At 35.1% G+C, this 17,125-nt stretch overlaps 1 protein-coding gene across 7 annotated transcripts in view; it reads left to right on the forward strand.

Annotated features, from left to right (window-relative positions):
- RNASEH2B (ribonuclease H2 subunit B) overlaps positions 1-17,125 on the forward strand; it is a 63,566-nt gene that overhangs the window by 38,457 nt on the left and 7,984 nt on the right. For 4 of the 7 annotated variants that reach the window (XM_030813421.1, XM_030813422.1, XM_030813424.1 and 1 more), the window contains 5 exons: positions 101-206; positions 2,670-2,751; positions 4,143-4,185; positions 8,597-8,677; positions 11,052-11,454. In XM_030813421.1, the coding sequence (XP_030669281.1) occupies positions 101-206; positions 2,670-2,751; positions 4,143-4,185; positions 8,597-8,677; positions 11,052-11,168 (429 nt within the window). In that variant the 3' untranslated portion in view covers positions 11,169-11,454. Of the gene's footprint in view, positions 1-100; positions 207-2,669; positions 2,752-4,142; positions 4,186-4,705; positions 4,999-8,596; positions 8,678-11,051; positions 11,455-17,125 lie in introns of those variants that run through there. The other 3 variants (XR_004030179.1, XM_030813423.1, XM_030813426.1) reach the window with 3 other exon arrangements.

The raw sequence follows: 17,125 nt of genomic DNA on the forward strand, positions 1-17,125 counted from the left end.
TTGCAGATCTCTTAAATGGTCTGAAGGCCACCTATGAATTCATAGATTTCCAAAGTTAAGTTGAAAATACCCTGCTTTTCCCCTCTTGGTTGCTTCATAGGTTAATCAAACTGTGGCAGCATTAAAAACCAATAATGTGAATGTCAGTTCTCGGGTACAGTCAACTGCATTTTTATCTGGTGACCAAGTTTCCACTGACAAGGAAGGTAAGTAAAGCATTTTATCAGAAAAGATTTTTGTCTGGAGTCAAGTGGCTTATGTGTAAATGCCTATCTTAGGATTTAAAAATCTTAGTATCACAGAAGCCTCATATTCCTACCAATGCCTCATACACATTGTGGCAGGTATGCATCTTATTTCAGAAGCAAAGAATATTTCTACCATAGGTTACTTCTGTCATTCATTGATACTTAAGTTATTTATTCAGCAAATATTTCTTTTACACTGATAGTAGTAACAACCCTGGCTATCATTTATTGAGGGTGTATTGTGTGCCAGGCCCTTTGCTAAGTTGCCACTATACAAACATGATCTCATCCGACCCTCCCAGTAAATTTCATAATGAGCATCTTGAGGCCCTGTCCAAAGTCTCACAACTAGTAAATGCCAAAGCTGAGCTACCTATGGAGCTTGTCTCTCAAGCCCACACTCATAACCTTTTTGTGATACTGTTCCTGTGGCATAGTTGTACTGTTCCAGTGGCTCATCTGTTTGCATTTTCTTCTCAAGATGCATGTTTCCTGATAACAGGGATCAATATATTTTGTTTTTAGATGAAAATTGATTTACTTGGCAATTTTTATTTTAGGTTATTCTTTTGTAATCTAAAAATGGTATATTATTTTCTTTTCCAAGTAGAGTCCTCTTATTTTTATATGTAGACTTGAATAAAAACAGCTATATAATGCAGTTAACAATCTCAAATGGTGAGACAGAAATTATTCTGATGTTAAACTCCAATTCATTGTTCCCTTCTTCAGGGTATACATATGGCTTTAGTCATTACATAAATAAAAACTAGGAATAGTGGCCTGTTTGTGATTGATAGTAATTCAGGCAATCTGATTTGCAGGAATCTACCTTGCATGTATAGGTACTTGGCTACTGCCATTCTGGGAGTGGTGGACAGCACCTTTGCCATACTGAGTTACCAGCTGTCAGTGTCTTTACTTGGCTTTAACAATAGAAGATGAGGGATTGAGATGATTAATGGATAGATGGGTGGGTGGATAGATGCATCCATGGATGGATGGATGGAACCATAGACTTTGTTTTAAAAGTAGGAGAAGGGATGTTAGAGGTTATTTAGACAGATCATCTCATTTTTAAAATGGAGAGGTAGGTAACTTATCCTCAAGATCTTCTGTTCTAAGTCTAGTGCTTTTACCAGTACTCTACATATTAAGGTTCTGGGCTTGGCTATATTGCCATTTAGTGTCCTGACCATAAAGTAGCTTTACATATTTTACATTATTTCCTTTTTTAGATATTTAGGTTGGTTTGGTACCAGAAGAAGCAAATGAACTATATGTTGACTTTCTTAAAATAGTTTTCTTTGTCTAGTCGTGACTCATTGGATAATGACTATCCCAGATCCATGAGCAATTTTAAGAAGGATCAAATGATAACTTTCAGTTCTCCGTTGACAATGAAAATCTCTTACTGAAGACTTTTTGACATCAGGTGGTCCCCAGACAGCAGTCATTTTCTATGTAATACTGAGGCAAATTGTTACTTCAACTTGAGAGCAGAGGAGAATGGAAAAAAAGAAGTGAATGAATATCCCAGCAGCAAACCTGGGGTCTGCTTTTGGTGCTTTATATCCCCATGTGGTTATCCCATCTTATGATTAAGTTTGATTATCTGCTTGTATTCTACATAAAATACTGAATTCAGGAACTGAGTTTTGAAACAGATTTTATTGTCTTCTTATGTAACTGTATTTCTAATTGCTGCCAGAGCTGCATTTTAGTACTGAGAATCCAAATGCTTTAGAATTAATGATGATAAATTCTGCTGAGTTAGTTGTTTAAGTTTTTTTAAGTGTTTTATTAGTTTGGGAGTGTGTGTGTGTGTGTGTGTGTGTGTGTGTGTAGAACTATATATATAGAACAATATGTATGTATAGAACTATATATATATATATATATATATATATATTTCAGGGTTCTTATAAAGCAAATACCTAGTAGTAGAGACATGGTATTTTATTTCTCTTAAATGAGTATACTCATTACTGTTGAATAATTAGATTTATTCTTTATTGAAGCAGGCTTAGAAAAGATTACCCTTTTAAAAAAGACATGACTATTTCATATTGTTATAGCTGATTTTTAAACTTTATTTGTATTCAGTGGTTTCAGCTAAGAAAGCAACCCTGAGTTTTTGTTTTTAGTGTCATTTAGGGAGTGTCTACTGTATTATACTTGTTTTTTCTTATATCTTTGGTATCATCCCATGTCACATCTCATCCATCATATCTTCCCACTAGTCTGACAGATAGATATTACTATCCCCATTTTACAAATGAGAAAACTGAGGCTAGAGCTTAAGTGAGTTCCCTTTATCCAGATAGGGTCAGAATTTGAACTCAGGTCAATTTGACTATAAAACCACCATAATTACTATTTTTTTTTTTTTGCTTTCACTCCTCCTCCTGTTTCTTTCAGAGGATTATATTCGTTATGCCCATGGTCTGATATCTGATTACATCCCTAAAGAATTAAGTGATGACTTATCTAAATACTTAAAGTAAGTATTGATTATCTTCAGTCATAATGAAGTACCATTTGCTTCTTGGTTTCCCCAGCAGTGGGGTTTCCTTATGGCTTATCATGTCACTGTTTATGATACAAGATTATTCTTGAGCTATGTCATATACTTTGTGCTTTGGGGGTGATTTTTAATGGATAATTGGAATGAACTGATTTGATGAATACAGATTGCAGGAACTAGTGAATGTCAAGATTGGAATTATGGCTTGGTCTGATTTTAGAGGATTAACTATGTTAAAATTTTATGCTCAATTATACTTAACTAATTTGGTTCTTTGTGATCGTTTTAAGAGGAAGAAAGGAGGGATGGAAAGAGTAGATGGAATATAGACCTTTTTTTAATTTACAAAATATTTGTATCATTTTCACTATTATCACTAGATGTTCACTAAAGGGACTTTATGCCCAAGACTTGGAAGTCAAAGTAATATGAAACACAATCTGTGTCTTTGAGGGGCAGAAGAAGGGTTTTAAGAATGGTTTAACGTGTGTTCCTTTCTTTATAAAGAGCTTATACATTTAGACTTTAAGTTGAAAAAGAAGTGTTAGAAGTGTTTATTTTCTAGATTTTTGCAAAATCGTTACTTAATTTTGTTGTTAAGATTTTATGTGTGTGATGATTTAATAGCTTTTCCTGATCCTTATAAATCCTTTTTATCTTCTGAGTCATGAAGATAAAATGACTTTTTAATAGATATAGTTGCTGGTTTTAGCAAATTCCAGAGGTCGCACTTTAAAAAAACAATGATTGGAAACTGGTTTCTATAATAGTTAAAGTGTGTTGAAAGCCTGCTTCAAATTGATAATCACATCCTTCTGCTTAATATATCCCCAGATTTCTATGCTGCTTGTCTTGTTAGAGACCTCATGTCTTTGTACTCCATTGTTTCTATAGATTCCTTTCTTTCCACTAACATTTGTAAGTTTTGGTTGAAGAGTTCAGAAGAAAGGTATGCCAGTTAAACTGCTTTCTAATGGAAGAAAAGTTGAAATTTATGTGTCTTTTTGTGAACAGTTAAAATGATTTTCACCTTTAAATATATGTTAGCATCTTCATTATGAAGAAAAAATACTCCAACACCCAAACACAAATTTATAGAGGCTAAAGAAAAGCAACTCTGTTCCAACAGATGGGTTCTAATTTTATTTTTTAGTTCAGACAACACCAAAACAAGGACTTACATATCAAAATAAAGACTCATTTATTGAGAAAACTTTCATTCTTTACACTGAGTTGGTTGAACAGGAAGATATATGGAGGTAAAGCTGTAAGTTGAAAAGTAGGACTTACTAAGTCTTAAGTTGGCCCTGTCTTTCTGTTTGTCTATGAAAAACCATGACTTTGATTCTTATTTTTAACTTCCTTAGGCTTCCAGAACCTTCAGCCTCATTGCCAAATCCTCCATCAAAGGTAAGAAGCTGTGACTAAGATATCTTTGGGGGACTTAGAAAAATATTACACTCTTACCGCATGAGTTTAGTTGGTTCTAATATATTTTAAAGCGTACTAAATCCATTTTGCATGGAGTGATGCCATGTGGAATAAAGATTGCGCTGGGCTGTCCATCACTATTTTTTATTTTTGTAGATTCCACCTGAATGGTAAATAAAGTGCCATGAAAACCCAAGAAGAGTTGCTTTTAGCAAAGTACCCCTGTGAAAATATTAAAGACATATAGTTAAAATTAAATCTTCCTGCATTAGTTAGATCACTTAATTAAATTTAGTAATCACTAAGCATACTCTATATATAACTAAAACTCATTTTGCCAGATCTAATTGTCACTGGCACAAAGGTGAACAGAAAATGATTTCCATAACACAAAGAATCCTTTGAGCAAAGATGATCACTTTTTTTCTGAATTTGAAATGATTGATGAATTTACGTGTAATCTTTGTTAGTGGAAAATCTTTTCCTCATTCATTCTCAGGCTGCTACCCACAGCTCCTCTGCAGCTGGTGTGTTCAGCTCCTAGATCCAGAGAACGCAGAAGCCAGTCATAAACCACACCTGACTGCAAATTGCAGCGTTCCTTCAGTCTAGGCCAGATCTCAGATGAGTTAAACGCTGCTCCAAGACAGGAAAATAAACATGTGCACCAGCTTGTCAGTGAGGTCATTTCTTCAGCCAGCAAAGTAACGGATGCCTTGAGAGTGTAAAATGGACATAATGCGGATGTTACAAACTTTCCTTCTCCCTTCCATTCGTTTCTTGGCCTTCAAGGTAGCTAACATGCTCATAATTTTTTATGTCATTCCCTGTATAGAGGTGGTGGTGGCTCCAAAAATATTGTCCTTAGAAAAGGACAGAAAGTTGAAAGTACAGCAGTGTTTGTTTGGGGCTATGTTCAGCATGTCGTCAAAAAAAAAAAAAATGCGTATTTTACTCTCTTGGAGAATAGCACTGGGCAGAAGTCTGTTGCTGTAAGATCTAAGGACTGCTCTAGGCCAGACCCATGCTTCTTTCATTCCAGTAGTTAATCTCTGACAGTAGCTCTAGAGGATCTAGAGAGGCACAGTTGTCTTGCTGAAACTAAGAGGGTAGGTTCTCAGAGTGCTTCTTATTTTTCTTCATCCAAAAATTAAGCAGATTTTTTTCTCCCAAATATCTATCTTCCTTAGTAACTTAGAGATCATTCATGAATTGATCTAAACCTATTCTTGAAAGCTTTAGCCTTGAATACCTTTTGGAGTAATATGTTTCATAACTTTATTCTTCTCTGCTCCTTATTTCTGTTTTCTTATTTTAATTTTCAGAATTTAAGTTGTTTGTGACTTCATCATTTATGATTTAGATCAGGGATCAGCAAACCTTTTCTTCTAAAGCCAGATAGTAAATATTTTAGGCTCCATGAAGCAGATGGACTCTGTTGCAACTACTCAACTCTGCTGTTGTATTGTGAAAACAGCCACAGATAATACATAAACGAATGAGCATGGCTGTGTTCCAGTAAAACTTCATTTATAAAAGCAGGCAGCCAGCTGGATTTGGCCCCTGGGCCATCATTTGCCAAGCCCTGATTTTGATTTTGGCATCTTGCTCTTCCTAAACCCCAGCCTTGTCTTCTATATTATTTGAGTTGCTTTTCGAGGTCTTCTATTCTGTGTCTTTCTGGGGTTCCAGTGTACACATGACAAACTATACTAGATGATGTACCATCGTTTAAACAAGCGTAGGACATATCTTCTGCTAGCTTTCCTGTCTGTATCCAGGATTTGATTGATTTTTACAGTAATATAGTTGACTGTTTCCAGGAAATATATTCCAGTAGCCGTTAGGTATCTTTGTATCTATGTTGTAATCGATAGCATGGAGCCTGTCATCTTTAATGTGTTTTATATTATTTTCCTTTACTATCATATGTCTGCCTTTGTTGAAACTCAGCTTCCAACCCTCACTCGCTCCAGTCTTTTCAATTTGTCACTGTCAGCAAGCAGAGTTGAATGCAACCAGTGGGTTTGGAGATGTTCCCGAGTTCCTTCTTGCAAATCATTTGTAAGAAGGCCTAACATTAATCCCTGTGGTACTCTGCAGTTTGTTCTCTTTCCAGAACTGTATCCATTTAGTCATAGCCTTTGTTACTGTCTTTCTGAGCCACTTTTCTGCTGGAACAATCTCCCAAATCCATAGTGATTTGGTCTTTTAAATAACAAAAATTTTAGTAAATGCTTCAATCATCTTTTTTTCCAACATATTCAACAGTGCACTGGGAATAACATAAAAACTAGTTATATGTAGAGGCTACCACAATCATTTTCTTTTTTTAAACACTTATAACTGGTATCTTGTTTTGTTGTGAGCTGTTAAAACACCTGAACAAGTCATTTCTCCAATTAAACGTTTTATGTCCATACAAAAGTACCTTTCATCTTAAGTTCTTGTAATGAACACTTTTTATTTGAATTATCAGTGAAAAGTGAACCTCATCAGTGCAGTGGCACACACTTGTAGTCTTAGCTACTCGGGAGGCTAAGGCAGAGGGTCACTTGAGCCCAGGAGTTCAAGGCTGTAGTATATGATGATCGCAACTATGAATAGCTACCGCCCTCCAGCCTGGGCAACACAGTGAAACCCTGTCTCTAAAGAAAAAAAGGGAATAATGTCTAAGTGTTTATAATGACATCTATGTTAGGAACATTTTCCCACAGAGAAGGAACACAAGCATCCTCATAACTTCAAGCTTTTTGTGTTTTGAAAATATTTTGGCCTTCAGCATTATTAGCTGTGAGTTCCACCCTCCTAGCTGAAGATACCTTTCTAGTAAAAAATGTGCATCACCTAAACACCCTTTGCTGTCTTAATTTAAATAGAAACATGTATTCTTTTCTTCTTTTTTGAGACAGAGTCTTGCTGTGTCATCTAGGCTGGAGTGCAGTGGCACAATCTCAACTTACTGCAGTCTCTGCTTCTCAGGTTCAAGCAATTCTCATGCCTCAGTCTCCCGAGTAGCTGGGACTACAGGCACATGCCACCATGCGCAGCTAATTTTTGTATTTTTATGAGAGATGGGGTTTTGCCATGTTGGCCAGGCTGATCTCGAACTCCTGGCCTCAAGTGACCTCCCACCTCGGCCTCCCAAAGTGCTGGGATTACAGGCATGAATCACTGCAGCAAGCTGAAACATATATTCTTAACAAAGTTGCAAATATGCATTCACTTGGTGCTGATAGGTGTTTCATTTGTGATGGATTAGTCTTTCTTTTAATGATTCATTTGCTAGAGGTTGCTGTGTGGCCAAGAGAAGGTTTTCCTATAGTGTGTGGTATATTCCCAGGATGAGCCTCTGTTTTTTACAGCAAACAATTTTAAGACATGGTGTTTTATCCTCTTGGGTTATGGGATAAAACACAATGGGCTGTGGAATCTTTTAGCACCAACTCTACCAGTTCTTTGTTTAGCAAAGCAGGGGCATGAAGAATGAAGCTGGGAAGAAGTCTGTTTCCTAGGGTAGATCCATGTTGGGTCTGGTCAACCTGGTGTCTCCACAAACAGCCTGAAAATTATAAAAATCTGGGTTGTGATCACCATGCAGTCAATTCTCCATGTTCAACAGCAAGACTTGTCTTCCCTGCTATTGTACCTTTTACATAATAAGTGTGGCATGATTTCTTCTATATTGTGATCATTAAGGCCTCGACAAGATTCTCACATTCACTGGTGTAAAATGTTCATGTGAAAGGAGAAAATATTAAGTAAAGGTCTGACTTAGTTGCATTGGGCCTAATGGAAAGAACACTGTATCAAAATTGAAATCTTGGCCAAAGTCCTCTACTTGGTGACCTTAAGCTATTCATTTAGCCTCTCTGCTTCCCTCTCTTGCTGGCTGCTTGCTTGTGCAAGGTTGTTCTTGCATGGATAAAGTAAGATAAATACTGTCCCTTCATTCATAAGTGGACATTAAACCAGCCCAGGAGGTAAATGAAATAGGGATTCTGGCTGGACACCTGGCCCCCTTCAAGAGACTATTCTCATTTTGACTTCTGTGCCTTGCATTCATCTGGTAATTAGCAATCCCCTCATGGCCACCATACCTGGCACCTACGAAGCTTGTGTTTGCTAGACCAGCTAAGGGGCTCAGCCATGTACCTACCCAATCATATCCACCATCACCAAGGCTGCTTCTTAGACGTGATGTGTGGCTCGATTCCCTAGATGATTGGCAAAATATAAAGGAGCCTGTAAAACGTGAGCCCTTTGCTGGGTCTGCTGTTCCATTCGCCTCTGTAGAGGTCTAAATTATACATGTTGGGTTTTTTTTTTTAATGGATTGATGTTGTGTCAAGGTGACATTTGACACCACTTCACTGCTCTAATGTTGCAGAAAATAAAGTTATCAGATGAGCCTGTAGAAGCAAAAGAAGATTACACTAAGTTTAATACTAAAGATTTGAAGACTGAAAAGGTATGTGGGTTCAGTTGTAGTGGTGTATCGTTCATACTCAGTGCGTGATGTGCATGAATACATGCGGAACAGTTGCATGCTTGATTGTGATTATAGTTTTGACCAGGAAGAATTATTAACTTGCATTTCTGTGACTTAATAATTAAGAATAGTGTATGACAATGAAAATGTTAAGCAACCAAGACTTAGTCAGAGAAAAACAATATACTACTTATCAAGAGTGTGCCTAAATTTTGCTATGTATTCATAGAGTGATAGGGTGGGAAAGGAGGGAGGAAGCTCTACAGGTAATTTTTTGTCAACCTGCTGCCCAGAAGCAGAAATTATGATGATGATAAAAATTATTAATAATTTCACCATTCAGCATTCACCCTGGCAAATGGCATTTTGGTAACCTTCCTTACTGAGTTTTATACATGCTTTGTAAATAACCTATGTGGCCTTTAACATTGGCATTATAATACTCAGTTCTGCGCTTTTTATTTAGCATTAAATTGTGAAAATGTTCACATATCATTAAACATTCTTTGAAAAAATATTCATGTTTTTATGATATTCAGTCATGGGTGTTTGTTTCACCATATGGAATGTAATTTAATCATTCCCCTATATTTGGACATATAGGTTACTTCTGATTTTTTTATTTTTTGTTTTTATTGAAGTGATAGACATTCTTATTTACAGTCTGTATCTCCAATCATTTCATTAGACACAATTTTGAACTAAGAGTAAGAGCTTGGAGAACATGAACTCTTTCATAATTGAAATATATATAGCTAAAGTGCCTTTCAAAAATGGAGAAAGTTGTGCTTCCAAACATTATTGCCAATGAGTATTTATCTTGCATTTTTGAAGACACTGAGTATTGCTTTTATTCTTGAACATTGTTGCCTGTCAAATTAGGCTACATTTCTTTAACTAGAAAGGTTGTTTTTCCAAATGCTTATGGCCCATTTGCATTTTTGCAAATTGTTGGTTCCTGTGCCTTGCCTGTTTTTATGTTGAGATAGTAATGTTTCTCTGTTGCTTTGTATGAGCTCATTCTAAATGAAGGCCGTTAACACTTTTTGTGAAATATAGGATACAAGCTTGTTTTAACCTTTTCATTTCATGTTTTAACAGTGTTAAATTTTTCTGAGGATTAAGTACAGACATTGTTTCCCTTTATGATTTTTTCGTTGTTTTTATGCTTAGAAAGGCCTTGCCCATCTCAAGATTTTAAGTTAACTGTCACTTAGATTTTAAAAATACTAACTGCCCTTTGAGTTTAATGTTTTTTAGAACTGTTATTCTTGAATCAATATGTAATTTATTTGGGCATATGATATTGGGGATAGTTCAATTTAAGATCTGCCCAAATAGCTAGTTATCTCAATGCTGTGTCAACGGGGACATTGTCAGTTTCTCTGAGAGAAATCTTTGTGCCCCGCCCTTCTGTGGGAGTGCCACTTATTGTATCCACAGTGCCACAGCATGGAGAATGTCTTAAGTGCACGAGATAAGTCTGAAACAGACTGTTGCTTTGCACCATTGAGTCAAAAATAAGCCTACTAAATTGTAAGTGACAGAATCTGAAAAGCAGAATTGTGGGAATCATATACTGTGCCTCTAAAAAATACTTTGTCAATGACTTTGTCTTACAGTTCCCAGGGAGACAGGTGATTTTTTGTTTTTTGATTCCCATCATTTACGCTTCTTCTGAACAATTTGTGGTGCATCTGCATCAAAGTTAAATCAGCTGCTATTTACCTTCTGCAAGTGCTTTATATAAGACATGGAAGAAAAAAATTCAGTGACCAGAGAGAGATAGAAATGTACAGGGCAGAATTATTTGTAGTCAGCTTTTTGGAAAGTATTGCTTTGTTGGAGGAAAAATAAGGCAGCTATCCTGCTGGTCTGGGATGCTTTGCAACACAAGTCATCTTTTGAATATCATAGGGTTGTCCTTGGTTTCCCATGGAGCAAATGAATAAAATCAGATGGTAAATTGGTGTGAATTATTCATCATGTGGTAATACAAGGCTGTAATTCCTACCTCTGACAATTGCGGCCTGTGTCAGTTCCATTGTTTGTGTTATTGTGCTTTATGCACCCTCCAGAATTATCTACCCCCTCCCCAATGTAAACCATTGGTTGGAACATTCTGCTTCTTAGAAGGCGGCAGTTTTGTCTTCCGCCTCTTTTAACGTACTCTGTCTCTTAGGTCTGAAATCTGAATAGAAATCAGAACTTTTTCACTCCCTTATGAAGCATGTTAGTGGGGGACGTTTACCTTCCTTAATGAAACTTGAGACATGCAGTCTTCTTTGATTTGCATGTATGATTAATAAATGTTACATTCATAACAATTTTTCTCTCTTATTTTCATTAACAGAAAAATAGCAAAATGACTGCAGCTCAGAAGGCTTTGGCTAAAGTTGACAAGAGTGGAATGAAAAGTATTGATACCTTTTTTGGTGTAAAAAATAAAAAAAAAATTGGAAAGGTTTGAAACTTTGAAAATAAAATCTAGCAAAAATATTTGCTTTTTACATGTTTCAGTTTGTCCTTCCTGACCGTTAATGACTACCTTTGGTGGGGGGAAGGAGGTGGCCAATATCATGTTCTCTTAAACATTTCTTTGCATTTGGTTTTTGTGTTCCTGAACGAAACATGAGAAAGTGTGTAACTTCATGGCTATGGCCTTTTGGAGTCTCATCTGACATAATGAAAAGTAATCACTTGAAGAGAATTAACATATAGCATCATGATTTTCTCAATAAACTGATGTGTAACAACGTTAGTGTATGACTGTTTTTTAATGCAACTTTGCATCCAGTAGGTATAGTAGTAATATTTTCAATATACTGAGAGAAACTGGATTACAAAACTGTGAGGTAAATTATTACTTTTAAAAAGGCTTTAGTTTTGGTAAAATTTTTTTTTTTTTTTTTTTTTTTTGAGACGGAGTCTCGCTGTTGCCCAGGCTAGAGTGCAGTGGCGCAATATCGGCTCACTTTTTGGTAAATTTTTTTGATGGTGTTTTTCTGTTTTTATGAGTACATTTTCTTTGTAGAAAATAGAGAAAATAGTAAGAATTTCAATCTCCCATTTCTTCATTACCCAGAGATAATATGTTTTATAATAATTTTTAGAAAGGAATTACAGTAACTTTGTAACCTTTTTTTTTTTTTCAACTTTTATTTTAGACTCAGGGGGTACATATGCAGGTGTGTTACAGAGGGATACTGTGTGATGCTGAGGTTTGGGATGTAATTGAACCTGTCACCCAGGTAGTGAGCGTAGTACCCAAGGGGTAATTTTTCAAGCCTTGCTCTCCCACTCTCCCTCCCCTTGAAGTCCCCAGTGTCTATTATTGCCATCTTTAAGTCCATTTGTACCCAATGTTTAGCTCTTACTTATAAGTGAGAACATGTGGTATTTGGTTTTCTGGTTTTTTTGCATTAATTCGCTCAGGATAATGGCCTCCAGCTGCATCCATTTTGCTGCAAAGGACATGATTTCATTCTCTTTTATGGCTGTGTAGTATTCCATGGTGTATATATGCCATGTTTTCTTTATCCATTCCACTGTTGATGGGCTCCTGGGTTGATCCCATATCTTTGCTATTGTAAGGAGTGCTGTGATGAACATACAGGTGCATGTATCTTTTTGGTAGAATAATTTATTTTCCTTTGAGTACATAGCCAATAGTGGCCAGTAGTGGGATTTCTGGGTCGAATGGTAGTTCTGTTTTTAGTTCTTTGAGAACTCTCCAAACTGCTTTCCATTGTGGCTGAACTAATTTACATTCTCACCAAAAGTGTTCCTTTTCTCTGCAGCCCTGCCAACATCTGTTATTTTTTTACTTTTAAATAATACCTGCTCTGACTGGTGGGAGATGGTATCTCATTGTGGTTTTCATTTGCTTTGCTCTGATGATTAGTGATGATGGGCGTTTTTTAATATGTTTGTGATCACTTGTATGTCTTCTTTTGAGAAGTGTCTGTTTATGTCTTTTGCCTGCTTTTTAATGGGGTTATTTGTATCTTACTGATTTGTGTAAGTTCCTTATAGATTCTGGATGTTAGTCTTTTGTCAGATGCATAGTTTCTCTCACTCTGTAGGTTGTCTGTTTACTCTGTTGATACTTTATTTTGCTGTGCAGAAGCTCTTTAGTTTAATAAGGCCCCCACTTGTCAATTTTTATTTTTGTTGGAATTGCTTTTGAGCACTTAGTCATAAATTGTTTGCCAAGGCTGATGTTGAGAAGGGTATTTCCTAGGTTTTCTTCTAGGATTTTTATAGCTTGAGGTCTTACAGTTAATTCTTTAATCCATCTTTAGTTAATTGTTGTATATGGTGATAGGTAGGAGTCCAGTTTTATTCCTCTGCATATGGCTGGTCAGTTATCCCAGCATCATTTATTGAACAGGGAGTCCTTTCCCCATTGCTTATTTTTGTTGACTTTGTTGAAGATCAGATAGCTATAGGTGTGTGGCTTTATTTCTCGGTTCTCTATTCTCTTCCTTTGGCCTATGTGTCTGTTTTTGTATCAGTACTATATTGTCTTGATTACTGTAGCCTTGTAGTATAGTTTGCAGTTGGGTATTGTGATACCTCTGGCTTTGTTCTTTTTGCTTAGGATTGCTTTGGCTATCCAAGCTCTTTTTTGGTTCCATGTGAATTTTAGAATAGTTATTTTCTAATTCTGTGAAAAATCACATTAGTTACCTTTTTATAAACATTATTTTGTTACTATTTTCCCAGACTGCTAACTGTTCTTCATAAATATGTTTTTTTAATGACAGTATAATTTTTGATTATTTGGATATTTATTTAATAACCATGATCCTGTTTGGACATTTGGATTATTCACAAATGTTCACTCTTTGAAGAATCAGATTATAAGTAAATATTTGTCCACATATATATTTATGGGAATCTATTTCATGGAAAGCTTATAAGCTTTTGCACTCTAGGCTTATTATAAGGGTCTTGCACTCTAACAAACAGTGGGTGTGAAAGCTTAATGCCACCTTGTTAGCATTGGTTGTTACCTTTGGAAATAAGTGTAAAAACATTTTATTGTGGTTTTAATTCATATTTCTCTGATTAGTAGTGATTTTGAACATTTTTTCATACTTACTAATCAATTGTCATCTTATAGAGAATTGTCTTTTATATTCTTTGCTAAATTATTAGAGTATCAATATTTTTCTTATTGACTAAAAGTATTCTATAACTTAAGGACATTAATTATGTCTACTGTGTTTGGTGTAAATTTCCTTTCTTGGTTTATACTTTGCCTTTAATTTTGCTTATGATTTTTGGCATGCAGGTGTTTTTAGTTTTTATGTAGACATATATACGTAAACTTTCCTTTAGACAGATATTGTAATTAGAAAGATATTTCATTTTGCAGGAAATTTAACCAGACACTTTTATTTTCTTCTGATTTTTTAATAGTTATATTTTTGGTTCTTTTTTGTTTTTTTTTTAGATGGAGTTTCGCTCTTGTTGCCCAGGCTGGAGTACAATGGCTCAATCTCAGCTCATCACAACCTCCGCCTTCAGGGTTCAAGTGATTCTCCTGCCTCAGCCTCCCAAGTAGCTGGGATTACAGGCATGTGCCACCACACCCAGCTAATTTTGTATTTTTAATAGAGATGGGGTTTCTCCATGTTGGTCAGGCTGGTCTTGAACTCCCAACCTCAGGTGATCCACCCACCTTGGCCTCCCAAAGTGCTGGGATTACAGGCGTGAGCCACCACACCTGGCCTATTTTTGTTTTATATTTAATTACTTAAATCATCTAGAGAATGGATAATTATGTTTAAATATGCTGTGAGGTAAAGCTGTAATTTAATTATTTTCTCACCAGTTTAGTTTTTCATTTAATCTGTAGGATTATTTTGTCAAGTTCTAAGAGTAAGTTCCAATGGGATTTTTACTGAGATTTTGTTAGATGCATAACTTACTTTGGGAAAACAAACATCTTTACAAACTTAAATATTCTTATTTGGGAATATAGTATTTCTTTTTATTTACTCAAATCTTAAGAATACCTTTAACATTCGGTTCTTCATCTTCAATAGGTTCTAGATATATCTTTGTAGGAGTATGTGTAGATATTTTCATTGCTATTAATGAAATCTGTCTTTTTCCAGCTAGGTCTACCAACTGGTCATTTTGTGGTAAAGTTGTATATTTTTATATATTTATCTTTTAAATAACCAGTTTACTAAACTATTAATGGAAAAATTTTCCATTTTATTTATTTTGGGTTTTAGTACATTATATAGTATGTAATTTAGTTTTTAAAAATTGTATGCAATTCTTTCTAATAGTTACACCTCTTTTATTATATATTTTACATTATATTACATGGGCTAGAATATCCAGAACAGTATTAAAGACTCATAATAGCTGTCTTTTGTCTAATTGGTGATTTTATTGATGTGCTTTACCATTAATTCTGACACTAGCTGTTGCTAATATGATAAAGAATATCCATCCTTTTATACTTAGTTTCCTTAAGGTTTAAATTAATAATTGGTGTCAGTTGTTATCAGAAAGCTTTTTGGCACCTATTGAGGTGTCTATAAAGTTTTTACTACTATCAAACTGTACCCAAATGTCTAATAAACTCACCCTGGCAGTAGATAAAGGATCAATAGCATAATGGATACATCCTATCTTTCTTAACCTTTGTCAAATATAGTTTTCAATTAGACTTTCTATACTTTTATTAAGGAATTCTGCAGACATATTCATAAGCAATGCTGCTGTTAGGCTTTAGCGTTAGAATTAGGCTAGCTTTCCATTTTTTGCAATGTTCTGGAAGGATTCATTTTGCATTATGATATTCTATTGCTGGAAAATGTTTAAGAATCTCAGAGGTAAAGCTATCTAGCACTGGAGCCTTTTTGTTGTTGTTACAGTTTTCTTTAATCTGCAAGAATTTCTCATCTATTCTTTATCTTACTTGCCATTTTTGAGGAGTACAGGGTAAATATTTGCTGGAATATTTCTCATTCTAATGTTTCTTTTTGATTAAATTCAAGTCATACTCTTAGGGCACCTCCAGGAGTAATACGTCTTTCTCAGTACACCATGGCAGGAATCACAGTCTATCCCAATGTCAGTGTTGTTGACTTTGATCACTTGATTAAGGTGCTGCCTACAAGTTTTTCATTGTGAATTATTGGTGATTATTTTTGTAATTAATAAGTAATTTGTGGGTAAGTATTCTGGGACTTTGTAAGTATCCTATTTCTTATCAGATGTTTGCCCACTAGTTTTAGGATCTGATGATTTTCTAACTTTCATTTCTTCTATATCAGTTGGCATTCTTCTGTAAGGAAGAACTTTCCCTTTTCCTTGCTTCTTCCCTCATTTACGAATTCTTAACAGTATGGACTTACAGATGTTTATTTTATCCAGTGGGCTGTATTGCATTATTATTATTAATTTTAATGCTCATGTTGTTTCAGAAGAGCTAGTGGGAGACCCTTCAAGCTGACTTGTGTATCTTTTGGTTATGTTTCTATCATTCTTTTAATACGTTCCTACTTCTGCGACTGGAGTTTCAGCCTCTTGTCCTGTGCAAGCCCTGAATCCACCTTTTTTTCAAAGAACCCTGGTTCCTTTCAGTGAAGAATGGTATTTAGAAACCAAGATCTAGGCAATAGGTTTGCTCATTGCTATTGGTATGTCATTGCTTAGGAGCCAAGGCTAGGAAATGTGTGTGTGTGTACAACATGTACACACACATATATACACTAAATACTCATATCAACATTTCTAAATCTATCCATGTATCTATCAGTATTTATCTATGTATGTGGTTTTTTGAAGATTCCTTTTATCAGGCTGAGAAAGTTTCCTTCTATTCCTAGTTCAGTAAGAGTTTTTATCATATATGGGTATTGAATATATAGGTATTTATCATATGTGGATATTGTCAAATAATTTGTATCTACTGAGATGATCAAGTAGTTTTTAATAAAGGAATGTCTTTTAATATGTGAATTATAATGATTGATTTTTGAATGTTTAACTTTGCATTCTTGAGATAATCCCTACTTGGTCACAGTATATTATACTTTTTATATGTAGTATGGATTTTTTTTTCCTAATATTTTGTTAAGTACCTTTGTGTCTCTGTTCATGAGGGATATTGGTCTGTGGTTTTCTTTACTTGTAATGATTTTGTCTGATTTTGATGTCAGAGTAAAACTGGGCTTATAAAATGAGTTGGGAAGTATTCTTTCATCACTTATTTTCTCAAAGAGTTTGTGTGAGGTTGGTGTTGTTGCTTCCTTCTTTATATGTTGGACACAATTCACCAGTGAAGCCATTTGGACATGGAATTTTCTTTGGGGGAAACCTTTAAATTACTAGTTCAATTTCTATAATAGATGAAGAGCTATTCTAATTATCTTTTTTTTTTTTTTCTTGTGCCAG

Source organism: Nomascus leucogenys, chromosome 5, assembly GCF_006542625.1.
Source record: "Nomascus leucogenys isolate Asia chromosome 5, Asia_NLE_v1, whole genome shotgun sequence".
In the NCBI taxonomy this organism is placed as follows: Eukaryota; Metazoa; Chordata; class Mammalia; order Primates; family Hylobatidae; genus Nomascus; species Nomascus leucogenys.